At 41.5% G+C, this 18282-nt stretch overlaps 1 protein-coding gene across 6 annotated transcripts; it reads left to right on the top strand.

Moving 5' to 3' along the window:
* Positions 1-2: 2 nt before the first annotated feature.
* kdm1a (lysine (K)-specific demethylase 1a) lies at positions 3-16813 on the top strand. Of its 6 annotated transcripts, none has more exons than XM_044375083.1 (22): positions 38-85; positions 881-917; positions 1541-1834; positions 2174-2342; positions 2550-2683; positions 2772-2850; positions 2934-3026; positions 3140-3246; positions 3539-3620; positions 5505-5599; positions 6588-6605; positions 7422-7564; positions 7697-7787; positions 8941-9075; positions 10603-10676; positions 11435-11546; positions 11742-11874; positions 11964-12151; positions 13629-13743; positions 13953-14080; positions 15312-15458; positions 15796-16813. In XM_044375083.1, the coding sequence occupies exons 2-22, from the start codon at positions 888-890 to the stop codon at positions 15994-15996; spliced, it is 2568 nt and encodes an 855-aa protein (XP_044231018.1). In that variant the 5' UTR covers positions 38-85; positions 881-887; the 3' UTR covers positions 15997-16813. The 6 variants fall into 6 exon arrangements, with proteins under 6 accessions (XP_044231019.1, XP_044231018.1, XP_044231017.1 ...); XM_044375080.1 differs by lacking the exon at positions 38-85 and adding an exon at positions 1075-1121 and having other exon boundaries at positions 901-932; positions 2177-2342; XM_044375079.1 differs by lacking the exon at positions 38-85 and adding an exon at positions 1075-1121 and having other exon boundaries at positions 901-932.
* The last annotated feature ends 1469 nt before the right edge of the window (positions 16814-18282 follow it).

The following is an 18282-nucleotide window of genomic DNA, read 5'->3' as shown; positions in this document are numbered from 1 at the left end:
GCGATCCGCCAATCACCAAAGAGTTCATTGAAAGGAGACCTGCTACGGTGCAGTCTTTGTGTTGACATCTGCGGGGGACTGAGAGGTAATATTAACATTTTTAATATTTTACGTATACCTGTATTCCTTAAAACAATGCTCCTAGATGCAGGAAAGTGTGCTTAAATGTATCGATATACATCGATATATTTGCAAGCGTAGCCGGCGCTTTCTTTTTCTCCCAAGTCGCACCTGCTACTGTGCCACTGCTGGTGCTAGCCGGGGTCTCATTGTTAGCACCGTTAGCTAACGTAGCATGGTCTCGTAGGAGGAATTTGAATGGAGATGAACATAGAAGTGATTAAAATCTACTTTAAGTACACCCCGTGTTGCTGTGAAATTAAACGCTCGCGACTTTATAGTCAAATGTTTAATTTAAGTCACCGTTTATAAGAAAGCTACCGTTAGCCAATGCAAGCTAACGTTGGTAGCCACTCTGCTGCTAGCTCTGCAATTATCGCTAGCCATCTGTTTATGTTGGACTATAACGGACTTGTACCCGTCTCTTCACTACAAAAGAGGTTCCCGACTATTAGATAAATGTGGCTAAAAAGCGCCACAGTCCGTATCGGTGTTACCAGCACGTCAGCTTTCTCAAGTTTTATAGTCTGATTTTACGAATAGTCTTGATAAACAACATTGACTCCTACATCAACATTTTTTAAAGGGTAAACGACACAATGAGACACAATTCACCAGATTACCTTGTGTTAGTCATAGGATATTTGTTCACACTTGTAAATGTTTAGTGTAATCGTGGATATTATGTGAAAGGCCAACGTTTTTTTGTTTAGTTGGTCCTGTTCGTAATCATATTTCTGGTTCTGTCTTCATTTCTTAGTGTTTGAATGGATATTACCCGGTGCACGGAGAAATGGGTAAAACAAGACAAGGTTACTGTACCATGGAGCCCTCATTTCATAAAATCATGACATTCACGCACAGTTAACGATACTTAAATCATCCAAAAGTTTGACAATTTGGAGTGATAATGATGTCTCTCAAAGCCTGATAATATTTGGTGGCTGTCAGCAGGTGGATTAAGCGAAGTGTCCAGCTTACACAAAGGGGTTAAACGTAAGGTATCTATAAAGAATTCATCAGTTTCAATGACACCAGTAGGGATTGTAACTAGTAAGGTCTCAAAATACTTTTCAGAGTGAGATTTGGCATAAATTGTGTAGGCCCCCTTTTTTAACTAGTGTAGGCTGTTATTTCCAAACAAATCTGTGTTTTATTCTCAATTGGGAATACCACAAAGTGCCATAACTAAGGTCACACATTTCAATTTTTTTTTGTTTTTGTTTGTTTGTTTTTCAGCAGGCACAACCCACACTTCATCATTTTCATCTTTTCTTTTAGAAATATCTCGTGATCTTTTATTATTGGTTATACTATTTTAAGCATCTAAATTTCAGCCATTCCTATTTATTTTACTTGAGTTGTTGTTCGTTTCAATTTGATGGGTTTTATCTCATTTCTGTCCTCCTCTTTTGTTCAGGAGAGGCCTCCGACATCCTCCATGATGCTGTCCAGTAAGAAGTCAGATGCTGGCTCCTCTTCCTCCTCGTCTTCGTCTACTGCCGGAGCAGCGGGGGGGGACAGGCCCCAGGTTTCTGATGCACAGACTGGTCCTTCAGCCTCAGCTGCAGGAGTTATGGAAGTAAAGAAGAAGGAGAGGTCATCCCCCAGTGGGGAGCCCGGGGGAGCCCCTTTGCCCCACCAAGCAGGCCCTGGGGGGGCTGATCAGGACTCAGCTGAAGTCCGCAGGACGAGTCGACGCAAGCGAGCAAAAGTAAACATTTTAGGGTTCTGTTCCCTCTCGCTCTGAGAGGGAAGCACTAAATGAGCTTGCCAAAAATGAAAGTTTTATTTGCCAGTGGCAGAATTCACTAGATTTCTTTGATTAAAGGATCAAGACATGTCATCATTTAAACTTTAGGTGCAGGTTCTCGCTTGCATGTGTTCCTGAGTTGAAGTCAAAAATAGAAGTGATTTCTCACAGTCTTTGCAGCACGGTATTGGTTTCTTAAGCCTGGTAAGGTTTCAGCACTTTCAAGTGAGCTAAGAACAGCTCAGCGATTCAAGGGTGTGAATGCGGGTTTTAATGATGCTTTTATTGTGCCTATTGTTGCAGGTGGAGTACCGCGAGATGGACGAGAGCCTGGCCAATCTGTCTGAGGACGAATATTACTCTGAGGAGGAGAGAAACGCCAAGGCAGAGAAAGAGAGGAAGCAGGTCATCCCCCCTCCACCTCCCCCTCCAGAGGAGGAGAATGACAGTGAACCAGAGGAACCATCTGGTGAGTCTGACTGTTGGATGGATCATGTCAAAGAAGTGAAATAAAACTGATGTCTTTGTTGCAAGAATGCATATTTAAAGCTCTCCTAAATGTCATCTTTAAACTAGTTAAATTCAAGAATGCAGAGACCCTATCACACACAAGTAACTATGACCCTTTAAGAAAGTGATGTCATTTTTAACAGAATGATCAATTTTTTCTTTTTAGGTGTGGAAGGAGCTGCTTTCCAGAGCCGTCTCCCTCATGACCGTATGACGTCCCAGGAGGCCGCCTGCTTCCCTGATATCATCAGCGGCCCCCAACAAACTCAGAAAGTCTTCCTCTACATCCGTAACCGTACAGTAAGTGCACATTTACACACATTATTTATTTATATATAAATCAGTTTATAAACAATACTGTATTTTAATTCATATCAACCCCACGCAGCTCCAACTGTGGCTGGACAACCCTAAGATCCAGCTAACCTTTGAGGCCACAGCACAGCAGCTTGAAGCTCCATACAACAGTAGGTCATTAAATGAAACATTCATTTTCTAAGAAGTGTTAAAGAAATTGAGATTTAATGTGCTCTTTTTTTCCCCCTTTTAGGTGATGCTGTGCTGGTCCACAGGATACACAGCTACCTTGAAAGGCACGGCCTCATTAACTTTGGCATCTACAAGAGGGTCAAGCCTTTACCCAGTGAGTTTACTTCATTCTCAGTCTTGTAGACAATTGAATTCTGAGACATCAACCTTGGAATGGTCAGTGTTGTTATGATACTCAGTTAATGTTCTCCCTACTTGTCTTTGCAGCTAAGAAGACCGGGAAGGTTATAGTCATTGGTGGAGGTGTATCTGGCCTTGCTGCAGCTCGGCAGCTGCAGAGTTTTGGCATGGATGTTACAGTATTGGAGGCCAGGGTAAGTCAACAGCAGGGTTTCTTATAAATCGGTTATTTCAAGTATAACTGGACTATTAATCTTTAAGTGATTTTTGTCACATTTTCTTTACCCACTATAAATCTTTTTAATTGTAAAACATATACTGTCATTTTATAATTAATATCTAATTAGTGCCACCATCTAATTACTGTATTTATTATGATATAACTGTTTTCTATGGGTTCATTTGTTTACTAATGAAGTGACCTAATCTATCTTGTGTCCTGTAATTAAAGTGTACCATGTGATAACATTTTTTTTTTTCGTACAGGACCGGGTTGGAGGCAGAGTGGCTACATTTAGAAAGGGCAACTATGTTGCTGATCTGGGAGCCATGGTGGTGACAGGCCTGGGTAAGATTCAGATCATGTGTTTCGTTTTATCACTGAGTGATGTCACTCACTCACAACATTAAGTCAAAGCATCTTGTAGCTTTTTAGTCTTTCATGATTTTCATTTTTAGTCGGCACAAAAGCAGACCTGCCAACCTGTGCGCATTTTGCATAGCAGGTACGCATTTTGACATCAAGGTACGTTGGTACGATTTGTCACTCTAAACTATGCAAAAGCTGGTGACGCCTGTGAGTTCAATTCATAAATCTATGGTTCAATTGTGCATGTGCAGTACTCAAGTCCAACAGCAAGGGGCAGCAGCTTGTAGCCTGCCAAAAAGCAATAGAAGAAGAAGAGTTCGACCAATCATAGCACCGGATTCATTCCCAAATATCAGCGGGGATATGAAATGGATGTATGGTCCATGCATCCATAATATGGTCACACTTGACAAATACGTAATGATTTTACAAGAGACTGCAAATCGAAAGCAACATGTCACTGATTGTAACCCTCTCGATCCCCCTTCTCACTCCAGCTGGCTATTTCCTCAAGTGAAGATGCTACTTTTAACTCCTTTGTAAACATAAACGGACTGGGGTGGATGTGGAAAGTTGAAATTTTGAATTGTGTTAAGTTAATGCAGACCTTCCAATTTTGGGAAAATATTTAACGTTAGTAGCGTTGGACTAACGTTACATAATTTGCAAGCTAGCTTGCTTGTTCACCAGGCATTTAAGGTGGTAAAGTAACGTTAGTATATATTGTCCGTATGTCGCAGATTGTAAAACGTGACTTTTTCATAGTGTGTATTCATAATTATTGTTGCAGCCAAACCTGTAACCGTAATGAGAGGAGCAGTGGCATGATGGAAAAAAAGCAAGTTAATGTGCCAGAATTAATGATAACTAGAAAGTTATCAGTGAAAAGCAGATTGTGTGTGTGTGTGTGTGTGTGTGTGTGTGTGTGTGTGTGTGTGTGTGTGTGTGTGTTGGCACTGTAGTCTATAACTTTGCCTACTCCAGGAAAATTTCAAGGAAACAACCCCTCACTACAAATTTAAGTACAATATTTAAGGAGGGATGTGATTGCTTCTACAGTTTCAACAGCCATGTTCATATTCAGCCTGTATTAAGTCATCATACCATTAAGTAATAGCCTTCCTATAATGAGAACTGTTATATTAACCAGCTCTAAAATATTTATTTAATTGTAGCCACAAAATAGTCTGTTTAGGCTGGTTTGGGTTTTACAGCTACATTGTCATCATCTTTTGAAATTAGCTGAAAATCATATTTTCAAAAATCAAATTGGCTTAAAGATTATTGTGGAGATGTAAACAATATAAACTATATAAATGCAGCAGTAGTGGGAGGTTAGTGTGTAGCCTGAGTGAAATTGTGTTCCTTGGTCATCTGTGTTTAGGCAGGTGACAGACTGGCATAAATAATCAACCAACAGTAGTGGCATCTGCACATATTTTTGTAAACAATCTGTTATTGATATCAAGAATTTTCATATCAATGCATCCCTCACATTTTTGTTAGTTTGCTGCATGCGTGCACATGATGTACACATATTATGTGTATGTTTGCAAATTATGTACAATAATTCATTGTTCGAACAGCAGTGATTTGCATCTGACGCATCTAGGTCGCGGAAGTGGTTCTCAAAAAATTCATCCAGGGCTGGCAGGTCTGCAAAAGCAACATCATCACATCTTGTGGAATCTTGTAGATCATGTTTTGTTCACTGACAAGTTATTTGAAAACACTGCTTCATCCAGTTTTTAGTCTTCTTCCTCACAGAGATTCTGCAGTTAGTAAGATCCACCTGTAGAGGGTGATATTGTCCATGTAAATACTGTGTCACCTTCAAGTGTGTGTGTGTGTGTGCTTGTTCAGGAGGGAATCCCATGGCAGTGATCAGCAAGCAGGTCAACATGGAGCTGGCCAAGATCAAACAGAAGTGTCCACTGTATGAAGCCAACGGCCAGGCTGTGAGTATAACTTGTCTCAGTGAATTGTGTTGCCTCTTATCCATTATCCTGCCATAGCCAAGCTCCTTGGTGCATTGTCACATTCAACAAGTAGAATCCTGAAAAACCTCTGGATGATCATTTATATTTCTAAAGAAAACTTATGATTATTTTCCCAAAAAAAAGGGTTTTCTTGTAAAGCCAAGAGCTAATTTCACAGCTTGATAGATGGCTAGAGGCTAATGGTAGCAGAGGCATGCATGTGATTTGCTCTGGCCAGCTGATGCATGAAAACATCTGCCTGCTTCAGTCGTACTGACATTTTTAGCTCTACATGAGGTCAAGTTCTGTCACAAACAGCTGACCTCAAGATTAACCATCCATCATGTCAATGTAGCTGCAGCTGCATTAAATATGTGTATCCGAATTACATTTTTGAAACCAAGACCTTGTGTTGTTTACTTCCTTTAACAGAAGATGTTTATGTATGCACACGAGTTCCCTGAAGTGCTCTGTGTTTAGGTTTATAGTTGTCCTCAGGCAGGGATCTGGCATTCCCTGAGCCACAAAAACAAAAGGAATTGTGGATTCATTTAACTGCTTACCGTTGCATGTCATCAACAACAGCTCCAGTTCCTTTCAGAACAGAGCTGACCAGAAAACGGATATAGCCCTAATGTCATTATATTGGAAATAAACAGACATTTTTCCCCCCTGATCTTTTTTTGTTCTGTCGGACAAGTGGCAGCAACAGTAGTTCGGATGTTTAGGTTCACGTTCAGGGCACTTCCATTGAAATAGAGTCTAGCCAGCAGGGCTCTTGAAGCATCCACATCATGTGTAACTGGTTTCCTCCCCCGCAGGAAAAGACAAATTAAATGTACGTTTCACTTTTGTGCAAACCTGTTTGAGGTTAAAGTTGTGTTTACTTAATATGTTCTCTCTCTCCTTCCTCCCCACCTCCCTCCCTTCTCGTCTTCTCAACCCCTTCCATGCTCAACTACAAAAGGGTGAACGGTGCACGAGTGTATGTATTGGTTTATTTACATAATATATTCTTTATCTAATATAGAATCGATTTTAAAAGACATTTCACCTCCATCAATCTCATTTTACTCTGGTTCACTCACCATTTACCATCCATCTAGAATACAGATGAGCTGCTCATGTTTAAACCATCATCTCCTAGAAAAGGAACTGCAAAACAAACCTCTTGTTTGTCTTTTTTATTAAAGGGAACAGGCCTCAGACATTTCTGCTATAAATAATACCTTATCTCTTGCTAATTAATCTGGTAACACCAGTGGTTAGATGCCGGCTAGACTGTAGCTTGAAGAGATGAGAATTTGTAGTAAAATGTGGTACTGCTCTATTCAAGTCAAATCTAATACCACAAGTGTGCATTTTCCCTGAAAAGCCTAATATAAGTGTATCAGTAACACATTTTCTACAAAAGTGGTTCTATCCTAGCATGGTGTTTATATTAAGTGACTTTGGAAGCATGTTTTAAGTCTTTTACTGCATGTTCATGAAGACATGAAACATTTGGAAGTGTCTTTGAAGGGCATTAACTATCATTAATTCTTCTTCTGCTTATATTTGTGAATCAGTGATGTAAATGTCTGTCCCAGTGAGAGAAGAAATGTATCAACACTGAGTTACAAGTTGAAATATGGAGTAATGTATAAACACCATTAAGATTTTCTAGAGAAATTTTGCTTTTTTTTAAAAAAAATCATACATTTTTAGCTGTAGTTGAATCTGGCTTTTTTTTTTGGTAGACTTAATTTCTGTTGTCTTAAGTGTGACTGATCCCCTGGTGTCTTTGTATGTGTGTGTCCAGGTGCCAAAAGAAAAAGATGAAATGGTGGAGCAAGAGTTCAACAGATTGCTAGAGGCCACCTCCTTCCTCAGCCACCAGCTGGACTTCAACTTCCTCAACAACAAACCAGTTTCTCTGGGACAGGCCCTTGAGGTGGTCATACAGTGAGTACAGTGCACACTTCATGAACACACACACACACAGGAGATGGTGACAGATGTATCCCGCACATGTGTACCTAAAGAAGAGATGTATATACAGATCCACAAAAATACACAAATCTTGTGTCTGTGTAGGCTGCAGGAGAAGCATGTAAAGGATGAGCAGATAGAACACTGGAAGAAGATTGTGAAGACGCAGGAAGATCTCAGGGATCTTCTCAACAAGGTGAGCAGGATTTCCTCATTCAGCTGTCATACTGACATCACCGTGGTTATGAAGTTGACCACTTTAGACACTGTGACATCAGCACCATTCACAATGCACATCATCATCGCGGATGTGCATTTCTTTACTTCTTGTGTAGCACCAAGAAGTAAAGAAACATCTCTTAAGAAACACCACATTTTCCTATTTTAGACTAACAATGGAAACAACAGATAATCATGCAGTTTTTAAAGGAACAGCTCAGCGTTTTGGTAAATATGCTTATTCTCTCTCATGCTGAGAGCTGGATAGGAAAAATCGATACCACGGTCATGTCTGTAGGCTAAATATGAAGCCAGCAGGCGATTAGCTTAGCTTACCATTAAGACTAGAAAGAGGGGGACTCAACTAGCCTGACTCTGTCCAAAGGAAAGAAAATCTGCCTTCCAACGCCTCTAAAGCTCATCATTTAACATGTTACGTCTAGTTTGTTTCTGTACAGAAACCAAAATGTAAAAACAAGTTGCGGTGTTACGCAGAGTTACATATTGAAACTATTCATTGGCCGGGCCAGTGGCTTCCTGTTGTCTCCGCTGGCTCACAGTGACAACAAGACTCCAGGCTAGTTTCAAATTTAGTTTACAGACATGACAGTGGTATCAGTTTTCTTATGACTCGCTGGAAGAAAACGAATAATGATATTTTCTCATATGTTTAAGCATTACTTTAAGACTACTGAAAGGGGAAACCTTAAATTGTGGTGATGAACTTTTCATTTTACATTTCTCAGTGTTTTTTCTTGCTGGTTAGGGGGGGGGAAAGGGACCTAAAATCAGAATTACTTCAAAAAGTCCCATCTATCAACTGGCTTTGCTTTGCTGGTTGGCTGGGAGAGCTAATAGATGGAATAGACTTCTAGTAAGTGGAAGACAGATCTGAAGGTGGTCTGATGGTGCCATAATAGTGAGAAAAACAGGCTCTAGACTGGAACACCACTGGGTTGACTCCTAGACTGGCTTGGGAAAAATCCAGGTTGTAGAAAGCAGAGTAGCAAAACCATATTGCAGTCAATTCTGCCTTTTTTTTTATACACACCTTCCCGTTTCCTTCATCCACCCTCATCCCACGACTTCCTTCCTCTCCCTCTCTTGTCTCCTTTTTCTTTTCCCTTCAGATGGTGACCACCAAGGAAAGAGTTAAAGAGCTCCACCAGCAATATAAAGAGGCCAGTGAAGTCAAACCACCCAGAGATATCACAGCTGAGTTCCTGGTGAAGAGCAAGCACCGCGACCTCACCGCGCTCTGCAAAGTGAGCTAAAACACCATTTGCTGCAGACCAGTAATGTTAACAGATTGTTTTAAAGAATAAGTTGCTTTGTGACACTTTAATTACTCCCTCAGATGTCTCGGACGAGGCAGAAATTAGACTACAGGAGTTAAAATACTCTAGTCAAAGCAGTTAAGTTTAAAAGGGAACTATTTCTAACTGTGTTTGTGGTGTTGTGGGTATTACATAGTGTCTGTGTTTGCAATTGCTGTAGTTTTAACTACTTTGAAGCAGGATTAGATTTCCTAGGTGTTCCCAGAGGTCAGGAGGTCAACCACCACAATTTGCCAGACAGAAACTTTGTTTTTGTCCTTAAGGATATGATTAGACATAAAGATCAAATCATTTGTAATAGTATTATAATACTGAGAAGGAGCTAGCATGTAAAAGGGATATTTTATAGACTAGTGGGTCAGGGTTGGTGCCTCACAGAATTTTAATGCTGTGCTATCTAAGTAAACCAGACAGGCTATGTTTAAGTGGTTTAATGCCTTGGTAGGATGTATTATTAGAGTGAGTGCTGCTGTTTTATTTTTGGTGTGGATAAATCACCTCCACTACTGCTATATGTGTGTATTTTAGAAGGAGGTTTTAGTTGTTTTAAACACAGCTGGTGTCTGCGTTGCATTTGTCTGCTGCCCATCCGCCGTCTGAGAAACCACTTCAAGGCCTTGAATCACGGTCTGACTGTCTTTATGTTTGCGGATACGCGCACACATTTTCAGCAAGGCAGAGTAGTTTAAGAGGTTGTGTGTGTGCACATGACATGCATGACTACACCATATAACAAGATTTAAGGCCAGTAAGGAGGGATGGCTGCGTCAGGATATTTTCAGTATTCTTGCTGTTTTTAGCATTTTCCCAGGTCAGCTTGCCAGCCTGGAGGCATCATTAAGATGTTAAAAGTTTCGAGGCTTGCCTCGGTGTAGCTCTGTACTGGGCCTGGCTAGGTAGGTGGTATTACCAGACTCTGTGCTGCTGTCGTAGTTATTTCTATTGTGGTGAACTGATGAACAGGTTGAGTCAGCCCTTTCTGTCAAAGCTGCTTGTCCTTTCTACATGACCTGAAACCCTCTGGGTGTGTACACACGCACGTGCGCGCATGTACGTGCATGCCAATTTTTCTTCTCACCTCACTAGAGACATTACCAGTTCCTGAAGTTGGACTTCAAATCAGCATGATATCTTTTGAGCTTTATCTGTAATCCATTTAAATGTTTAATGCTGAAATCACGTCACAATAGTAGTATTGTAACACTGAAGTAAATCGTAATTGTTAGCTGTAGTTTAAAATTGTTGTTGATGTAATATGCAATCGCAATTCCTCATGAAGTTTTAATTGGTTTGTTTTAATTCTATTCTAAAAGAACTTTAAATTGTGATAAATATCTGTGATCATAATATCTGAAAAAAAAAATGTTATTTTATCATTATTTAACATATATTAACACAGCAGCTGTGAATAATGTGCAGTCAACATCTCCCTGCTGTCTGTCTGTCTCTGTGTAGGAGTATGATGAGTTGGTGGAGATGCAGGTGAAGCTGGAGGAGAAGCTGCAGGAGCTGGAAGCTAATCCACCCAGGTAACTCATAGCTTCACAGTTTTTTTTCATATCACTTAAAATGCATTGACAACTCAGTGCATATATGTATAGTGCAGTATTTGCCAGACAATTGTCAATTTACAGTATAATATAATATTTTGGTCATACTGCCCAGCTCTATTTTGTCATCAAAAATGCCCTTGTATACATCTCAAACATTTTGTTACTGTTTGTAACTTTTTAGCCCTGAACTATTACTTAGTTTACATAGATGCATGTACTTTTCAGAAATTTCTGCAACAGACTCCTGACCCAGTATGGTCATGAAACACCTAAACACCATGATTAAATTATTTGAATCCAGTCAGACACAGAGGCAGCAGCAGCTTGTTGCAGCCTGTGATGTAACCGGTAATGCAGATCTCCAGAAGAATACTGTTATTCATTTTTCTAATCAGGAACTGATCAGACTAAGTATGTCAGGTTGGCTATGTTGAAGCAATATTGGCTTATGTGCCTGGAGTGAAAACCTATTGTGGTAAATTGGTGATAAAAATAAACGTTTGTTGGAGCCACGCAGCCCTTAGCAACAGATGTTTACCTTTGTCCTGTGCTTATGTTTTAGTCTGTAGTAAATGTTATGACCATATTATGTATTATTATGTTCAGATTTTTCAGCTTGTGCATGAGTAAACCTGTCCCTCTGACATCTCAACAGCTGTCAGTATATATTACTGTGTCTCTCTGTCTGTCTCCCTCCCTCCCTCCCTCCCTCCTTTCTTTCTTTTTTCCCACAGCGATGTTTACCTGTCATCCAGGGACAGGCAGATCCTAGACTGGCACTTTGCCAACTTGGAGTTTGCCAACGCTACGCCCCTCTCCACCCTCTCTCTCAAGCACTGGGATCAGGTATATACATGTACCTATTTTGAAATGTCATAACTGTGCAGTCCTGACAATGGTCTTGCATATCAAAAGTCTCTTTCAATCCCATGTACGTAATAGGTTACTGCTAGTTCAACTATGAAACACTTCTGCTATTCTGTTATTGCATTAGGAAGTTCATTATGCTACTGGGATGACAGATTATTAATTTATCCACAGGACGATGACTTTGAGTTCACTGGCAGCCATCTGACAGTAAGGAACGGCTACTCGTGTGTACCTGTGGCCCTGGCTGAGGGCCTGGACATCAAACTTAACACAGCAGTGCGGCAGGTCCGATACACAGCCTCGGGTATGTGCGCAGGATTACATGTGCTGTGATTGATGTCCATACAGATGTCCAACGTATGTTAACCAGACATTTATCCGTTCATTCTCCAGGCTGTGAGGTGATCGCTGTCAATACCCGCTCCACAACCCAGACCTTCATCTACAAATGTGACGCTGTGCTGTGCACCCTGCCGCTCGGCGTGTTGAAGCAGCAGCCACCCGCCGTCCAGTTTGTTCCCCCGCTGCCTGAGTGGAAGACAGCTGCTATACAGAGGATGGGCTTTGGCAACCTCAACAAGGTCTCCATAAACATACAGTGCCCAGCAGTGCTTCTTGTATATCAGAACAAATTCCTTCCTTCCTTCCTTCCTCCTCTCCTTAACCAGCTAAAGCTACAGAATCTTAGATTTCAGTCGAAAAAAAACCTGAACTTGTTTGTCCGATATTCAAGTGGGAGGCCAAAGATCTGAATCCCCTCACCCCACTACTCCCCAGTCTTGAAATGAGTCATCATGTCCAAATCGGAGTTAAAGGTATACGATGTAGGATTTTTCTAAAAAACAATGTATAGACTCTTATTTTGTTGTGTTCCAGACACTTCTGGGCGTTATCCTTTGGGTAGTGGGAATGTAGCCCCCAGCCAATAACAAGTCGCAGGGTGTGAGGTAGGGACTCGTAGGGTAGAGACCAGGTTACATCGCTGTCTCAGTCTCTTTGCTCTGCTCCGCTCTGCTCTCTGTCTCTGTGTCATGGATGAGCTGCAGGTCTGTGTGTCTGCTTGACCGAGGGCAGTACTGCGCTACACACACACACGCAGAGCACAGAGGTCACAGCGGACAGGATGAAGTTCTGCATTCATACCAAATCCAGCAATGCGGTATCTTCCGGCAGGGTTGTGCGGAGGTGTGGGCGTATTTATTTGTGCTTTAGAATGCAGCCACCTCTCAGCTCTCTCTGGTCAAGTTGCGTAGGAGGGACAAACTTTGAATGCTGTTTACAAACAGCAACCAACAAATCCTGCATTGTATACATTTAAAGTCAGATTTTAAATCATGCGGTGTGTTTCTGGCAGGACTTAGGATTCGGTCCCTTAAGGATCTCCCGCTGCTGTTTGTGCTGCAGTGTCCTTATGCTGGCAACTTGACCTTCAGTTGTTAGACTGCTTCTCCAGGCCAAAACTTGATGAGCATTCAGAATTTAAATATATTCCCTGAAGGTTTATATATCATTTTTCCAGTAGGTGCTACATCAGCATCCCTGTTATATTCAACAGATTCACCCTCCCCCTTCTTCTTTTTTCTTTGATGAATCAGTAAAAAAGGTTTAGTTGCTTCATCCTGGTTCTTTGATCAGATGGAGGATGGAGAGGGATTCAGCCTGTTGGTGCGCAAATGAAAGATGCTTTTTTTTTTTTTCTTTTTTTGGCCAGTGTGTTTGTAATCCGATCAGAGTGCTCATTCTGCGTCACTTCTGACCCACCAGCTCTCGTACTCTCTCTCTCTCTCTCTCTCTCTCTCTCGCTCTGAGCATCATCTGCAGCAGAGTAGTTCATTTCCTAATTCTGCTGCAGCACAGAGGAGAATACTGCATTATTATGCAATCCCAGCTGCTACTACTACTTTATCTCCAGCAGAGGGAGCTCTATAATTCACACATTCAATGCATTTAACTTGTGCTGAACATGAGATACATGTCACTGACTACTGAGCATTTGATGAAAATGAACACTTTGAATGTCATGTGACTTATTATTTTTGTTTTTCTCCCTGCTCAAAGGTGGTGTTATGTTTTGACCGTGTGTTCTGGGATCCCAGTGTCAACCTGTTTGGTCACGTCGGCTCCACCACAGCAAGTCGAGGCGAACTGTTCCTCTTCTGGAACCTCTATAAAGGTGACAAGGGATTACTCGTAGCTTCAGACTGCAACTGTTGTTTTTGATGCTGTTTGCATAATTTTTGAAGCCATTAATTCTTGCAGCACCATGTTCACTTATAATTTTTAGATAAATTGTGCAAACGGATGCCACATCTCTTGAACATTTCCTTTTCATATATTCCCAGTAAATCTCTATAACAAATGTGACTTTTTTTTCCTCGTCAGCCCCGATTTTACTCGCCCTGATGGCTGGTGAGGCCGCTGGCATCATGGAGAACATCAGTGATGATGTCATTGTCGGACGCTGCCTGGCCATTCTCAAAGGAATATTTGGAAGCAGCGCTGTACCACAGGTACACATGTTTGTGCAAATCAAAGACGCGTTTTATTTTCAATAGATGATTTTGTGTCCATCTTTTACTTTGAGTACTTCGTTAACTTTAAAGGGGACCTATTATGCTAATTTTCAGCTCTATATTTTTATTCCCAGACTCCACTAGAGTAGCTTTGCATGATTCACAGTCCAAAAAAGTCCTTATGTGTCTTATACTGGCCCTTTATGTAGCCAGTTCAACCTCTGTATGAAACAGGCCATTTTAGCTCCTGTCTCTTAATGGCCCCCCCTCCTGATGAGACCACTCTGTTCTGATTGGTTAGCTTCCAGAAGCTGCATCAAGAGGCTATGTAAAGAAACTATGAAACAAACTATAGTACTAAGATTTCACTTTTTCCTTCTTTACTGTCAACTACTTTATGTCAACTTCTCAAATACATCCGGACATGCTTGAGCGGGAATCCGATCCTAAATATGCGAGTGAACAATGCAAACAACACATGGAAACACCTTAGCAACAACCTTAGCAACCAAGGCTACAGAATAGACGGCTGTTTACGGGCATGCACGACGATCTGACATCAGCTCATCAGAAAGGTAGAAAAAAAAAAAACACCATAAATGAAGCATTCAGAGTAGGCTGAAGGCCTGGCTTTTGACGTGCAGGGAACATTTCTACATACATTAACCTCAAGTTTTGGAACTTTGACCATATTTAACATAGATGTCTGACATCATAGCAGTATATAAATAACAGAAAACCACAAAAAGCATAATAGGTCCCCTTTCCACATAACAAATCGCTCCGAAAAACGATCCTCATAATTTGACATAGCTGCTAGTTTTATTCAAATACAACTTCATTATGTCTGTTGTTTACACAGAAACAGCGGTGGGTTATATTCATCATTAGGGTTTTCACTGTTTTTTCCAGCACTTTTAGTGGAATGTCAAAATCGTTCCTGAATTGACCCCCACAACCAGCACAGCTTTACACAGCAAAGCATATGTGAAAGGCACTCACAAGCGGAGTCGTATCCAAACCACCCGTCATTATAAATCATTTGCTTATGGTTTCAAATGGGATAAAATCATATGCATGGAAGCCAACGTTGGAACAGCTTACCATCCAGCTGTTTACAGGTCCCTCTAATATCAGTATGGAAACCCCTAAAAATCCCTTGTGTGTTTGTGTGTGTGTGTGTGTGTGTGTGTATGTGTGTTGTTGTTGTTGTTTGTTGTCATGGCAGCCAAAGGAAACCGTGGTCACTCGCTGGCGTGCCGACCCCTGGGCACGGGGCTCCTACTCATACGTCGCAGCAGGTTCTTCGGGTAATGACTACGATTTGATGGCACAACCCATCACACCTGGCCCCGCCATCCCAGGAGCCTCGCAGGTGAGCATGCAAAACATGCAAGAAAAGAAGCCTTTTGAGAGGAAACTGAGAAGTCTATATGTGTGTGTGAGAAAGCAACGAGAGAGAAGGCATCCCAGCTTGCCCACAATATTCAACCAAACCAAAGCAGAGCAGTTTATTCCCAACACAAGATGGTTTTATTGGCTGTTTTGATGTCAGTGTGCTGATCGATGTGAACAAGTTATATTTATGTGTTGACTGATGAGATCTGGCAGTTAACTTATCCTGTTTTCTTTTCATTTCTCATGTTGGGACAATCTAACATCGATCTCTTTGTGTTTCTTTTTTTTTTTTTTTCCCCCCTTTCCCCTCTCAGCCCGTGCCTCGTCTGTTCTTCGCCGGAGAGCACACCATCAGGAACTACCCCGCCACAGTTCACGGCGCCCTGCTGAGCGGGCTCCGTGAGGCAGGACGCATCGCAGATCAGTTCCTGGGTGCCATGTACACACTTCCCCGACAGGCCACTCCTACAGCAGCCAGCAACCCTCAGCAGGCTCAGCCCACCCCCAGCATCTGAGAGGTTCCTGTCAACTCAGCACTGTCAGACCCAGCGATACAAGAAAAAAAAACAAACCATATACTGTTGACATTTCTGTACATGGACAATTTTGGAATTCCCTGAAACGACTCTGCATCCTTGCCTTCGCTCAAATAATGAGTCACAATAATGTGGAATTGAGTATTTCAGTTCTTCCCAGCAAGATGTGTGAATATACATACAGTATAACTACATTTGACTAACTGAGACAGATCTACAGACTTGGCTACGCTCAAGAATGATGAATAAATCCCACTTTTATTACATACTAATGTAATAATTAATATAAGGCTTTGTAAATGTGATTTTTCAAGTCTTAAAAACAGAAGCATGGCTTTACTTTTTGGTACTTGGAGTGTTTCAGTGTATTTGATTCCATGTGGAGTATATTTGCAGAACCCAACATCTATTTATATATATAGCCCCTGTCAGAACATTAAGAATGGCTGAAAAACATACACGCGACCTAGAACCGGACGTAAAAAGGCAGATAAACAATAAAGTCTTTTCCCATCTGTGTCATTCCAGAGGCCTTGTCTCGGTTGTCTTAAGGCTTAAAAAGAAAAAAACTTGTACTGTTAGCTGTATGCCTCCTAAATTTAATTTATATTGTTTAGGTTGCAGAGTGTAGTGAAAATAGTTTGTATTAAAAGTTAAAAAGAAAAGACATGTTGAAAGAATTGTGAATGTTTTTGTTGCCATAGCAGTTTAAGTATTGTTATGGTCATCACATACTGTCATCCCATACTTTTTTATAATGTCAGTTGTTTTTGTTATTAAAAGAAGACAGAAATTACATCTTGAAATCAGTGTTTTTCTTCCTGAATTGATTTAGAGCTAAAAAAAAAAAAAAAAAGTGAATGGATCCACTGTCACAAACTACCACCTCTTTTAAAAAGGGTAGTTTTTTGTACACTCGTGCAAAAGTAACATGGCTGCTTCTACTCTGACCTCCCCAAGACCCTCCCTCAGGTCTGGCTGCTTCCCAGGGTCTGTGGTAGTGTGTCTGTATGAGGGAGAGATGAGGGTCTCTGGCAGCAGCTCCACATAGTGGGGGATCTGATGAATGAGGAGGGGAGGGGGGGGGGGGGGGGGGTCAACCATGAGCTATGAGCTTTTTTTTTTTTTTTTCTGTGGAGTTGTGTTTCAGAGCTCCGTGCCCCCTCTGTTTCCATGGGCTTTCAGCGTCATGGGCCTTGTTTTTCCCCCAGAGCTGCGGTTATTATTATCGTGACCAATGGAGATGTTTGATGTAACAACAGTAATTTGAGCTGGGGTTTTGGACTGCAGCACTTGGGGTATTTTCACCTCCCTGGTAAACTGTATGCCTCGGAGCAGTGTGTAAGCCTAACTGTTGACTGGTGAGGGTATTTTCCATAATAGCCCCAAGCAAGACCACATCAACTGATTACTTGATAGAGAGAGAGACACACAGAAAGTCAAATGGAGAGTTATAAAAGACATTCAGAGAGACCACAGCGTGCCTGAGCACATCCGCCGCAGCAACCATGTGATTCAGAGGTGCGGGGTGGAATGCACACTAACACAGGTACAAACACCTCCCACATGCTGTTATGTGTAATCTGGACATCATCCATAACAATCAAATGTGAGATAAATCCAGATATGACGCAGTCACTGTACAATCTTCGGGTGTTTTTGACAGTAAATTACATAAAACTCCACATTACACACGCAATTATCAAGCACGCGTCACTTCTAAAGTCATTCAAAGCTGCAAGCTCAAACTCAACATCCCACTCATCCTCATCACCTGTTGTAGGCGGCGAAACCTCTCTCACTCCTCCACTCGCCTGGAGTGCCACTGAGTCATATGGTTGACTTGACAGCACTAATTCAGGTCAGGCATCAGCGCCGAGGCTCAGGAGTACCAGGGTCCAAACAGGCACCGCTGTGTTAGGGTGGCACCTCCCCACATCTGAACTTAGGACAGATTAAAACCGCACAGGCAGGAGAGAAAGTGTTAACCCCTGACTCTCAGAGACACCCCCCGCAATAAAACTGACGCCTTCTCTTAATTCTTTTTTTTTTTTTTGCAAATTAAAAACTTAATGTGAAGCCTTAAGGCCACAAGCATTTGTGATTCACAATAGGCCTTTTTCACAGCAGACATTAGCAGGAAAAGCACAGGTGTTACTAATAACATTAACGATGGCTCTGCACAATTCAAGCCTGCACAGTACCAGCACTCTGAAACCAAAGCAGCTACAAAGAATTCAGCCATAATTAACATTATTATCTACG

This window comes from Thunnus albacares, chromosome 15 (genome assembly GCF_914725855.1).
Source record: "Thunnus albacares chromosome 15, fThuAlb1.1, whole genome shotgun sequence".
In the NCBI taxonomy this organism is placed as follows: Eukaryota; Metazoa; Chordata; class Actinopteri; order Scombriformes; family Scombridae; genus Thunnus; species Thunnus albacares.
This window is presented reverse-complemented; position numbering and strand designations above follow the sequence as displayed.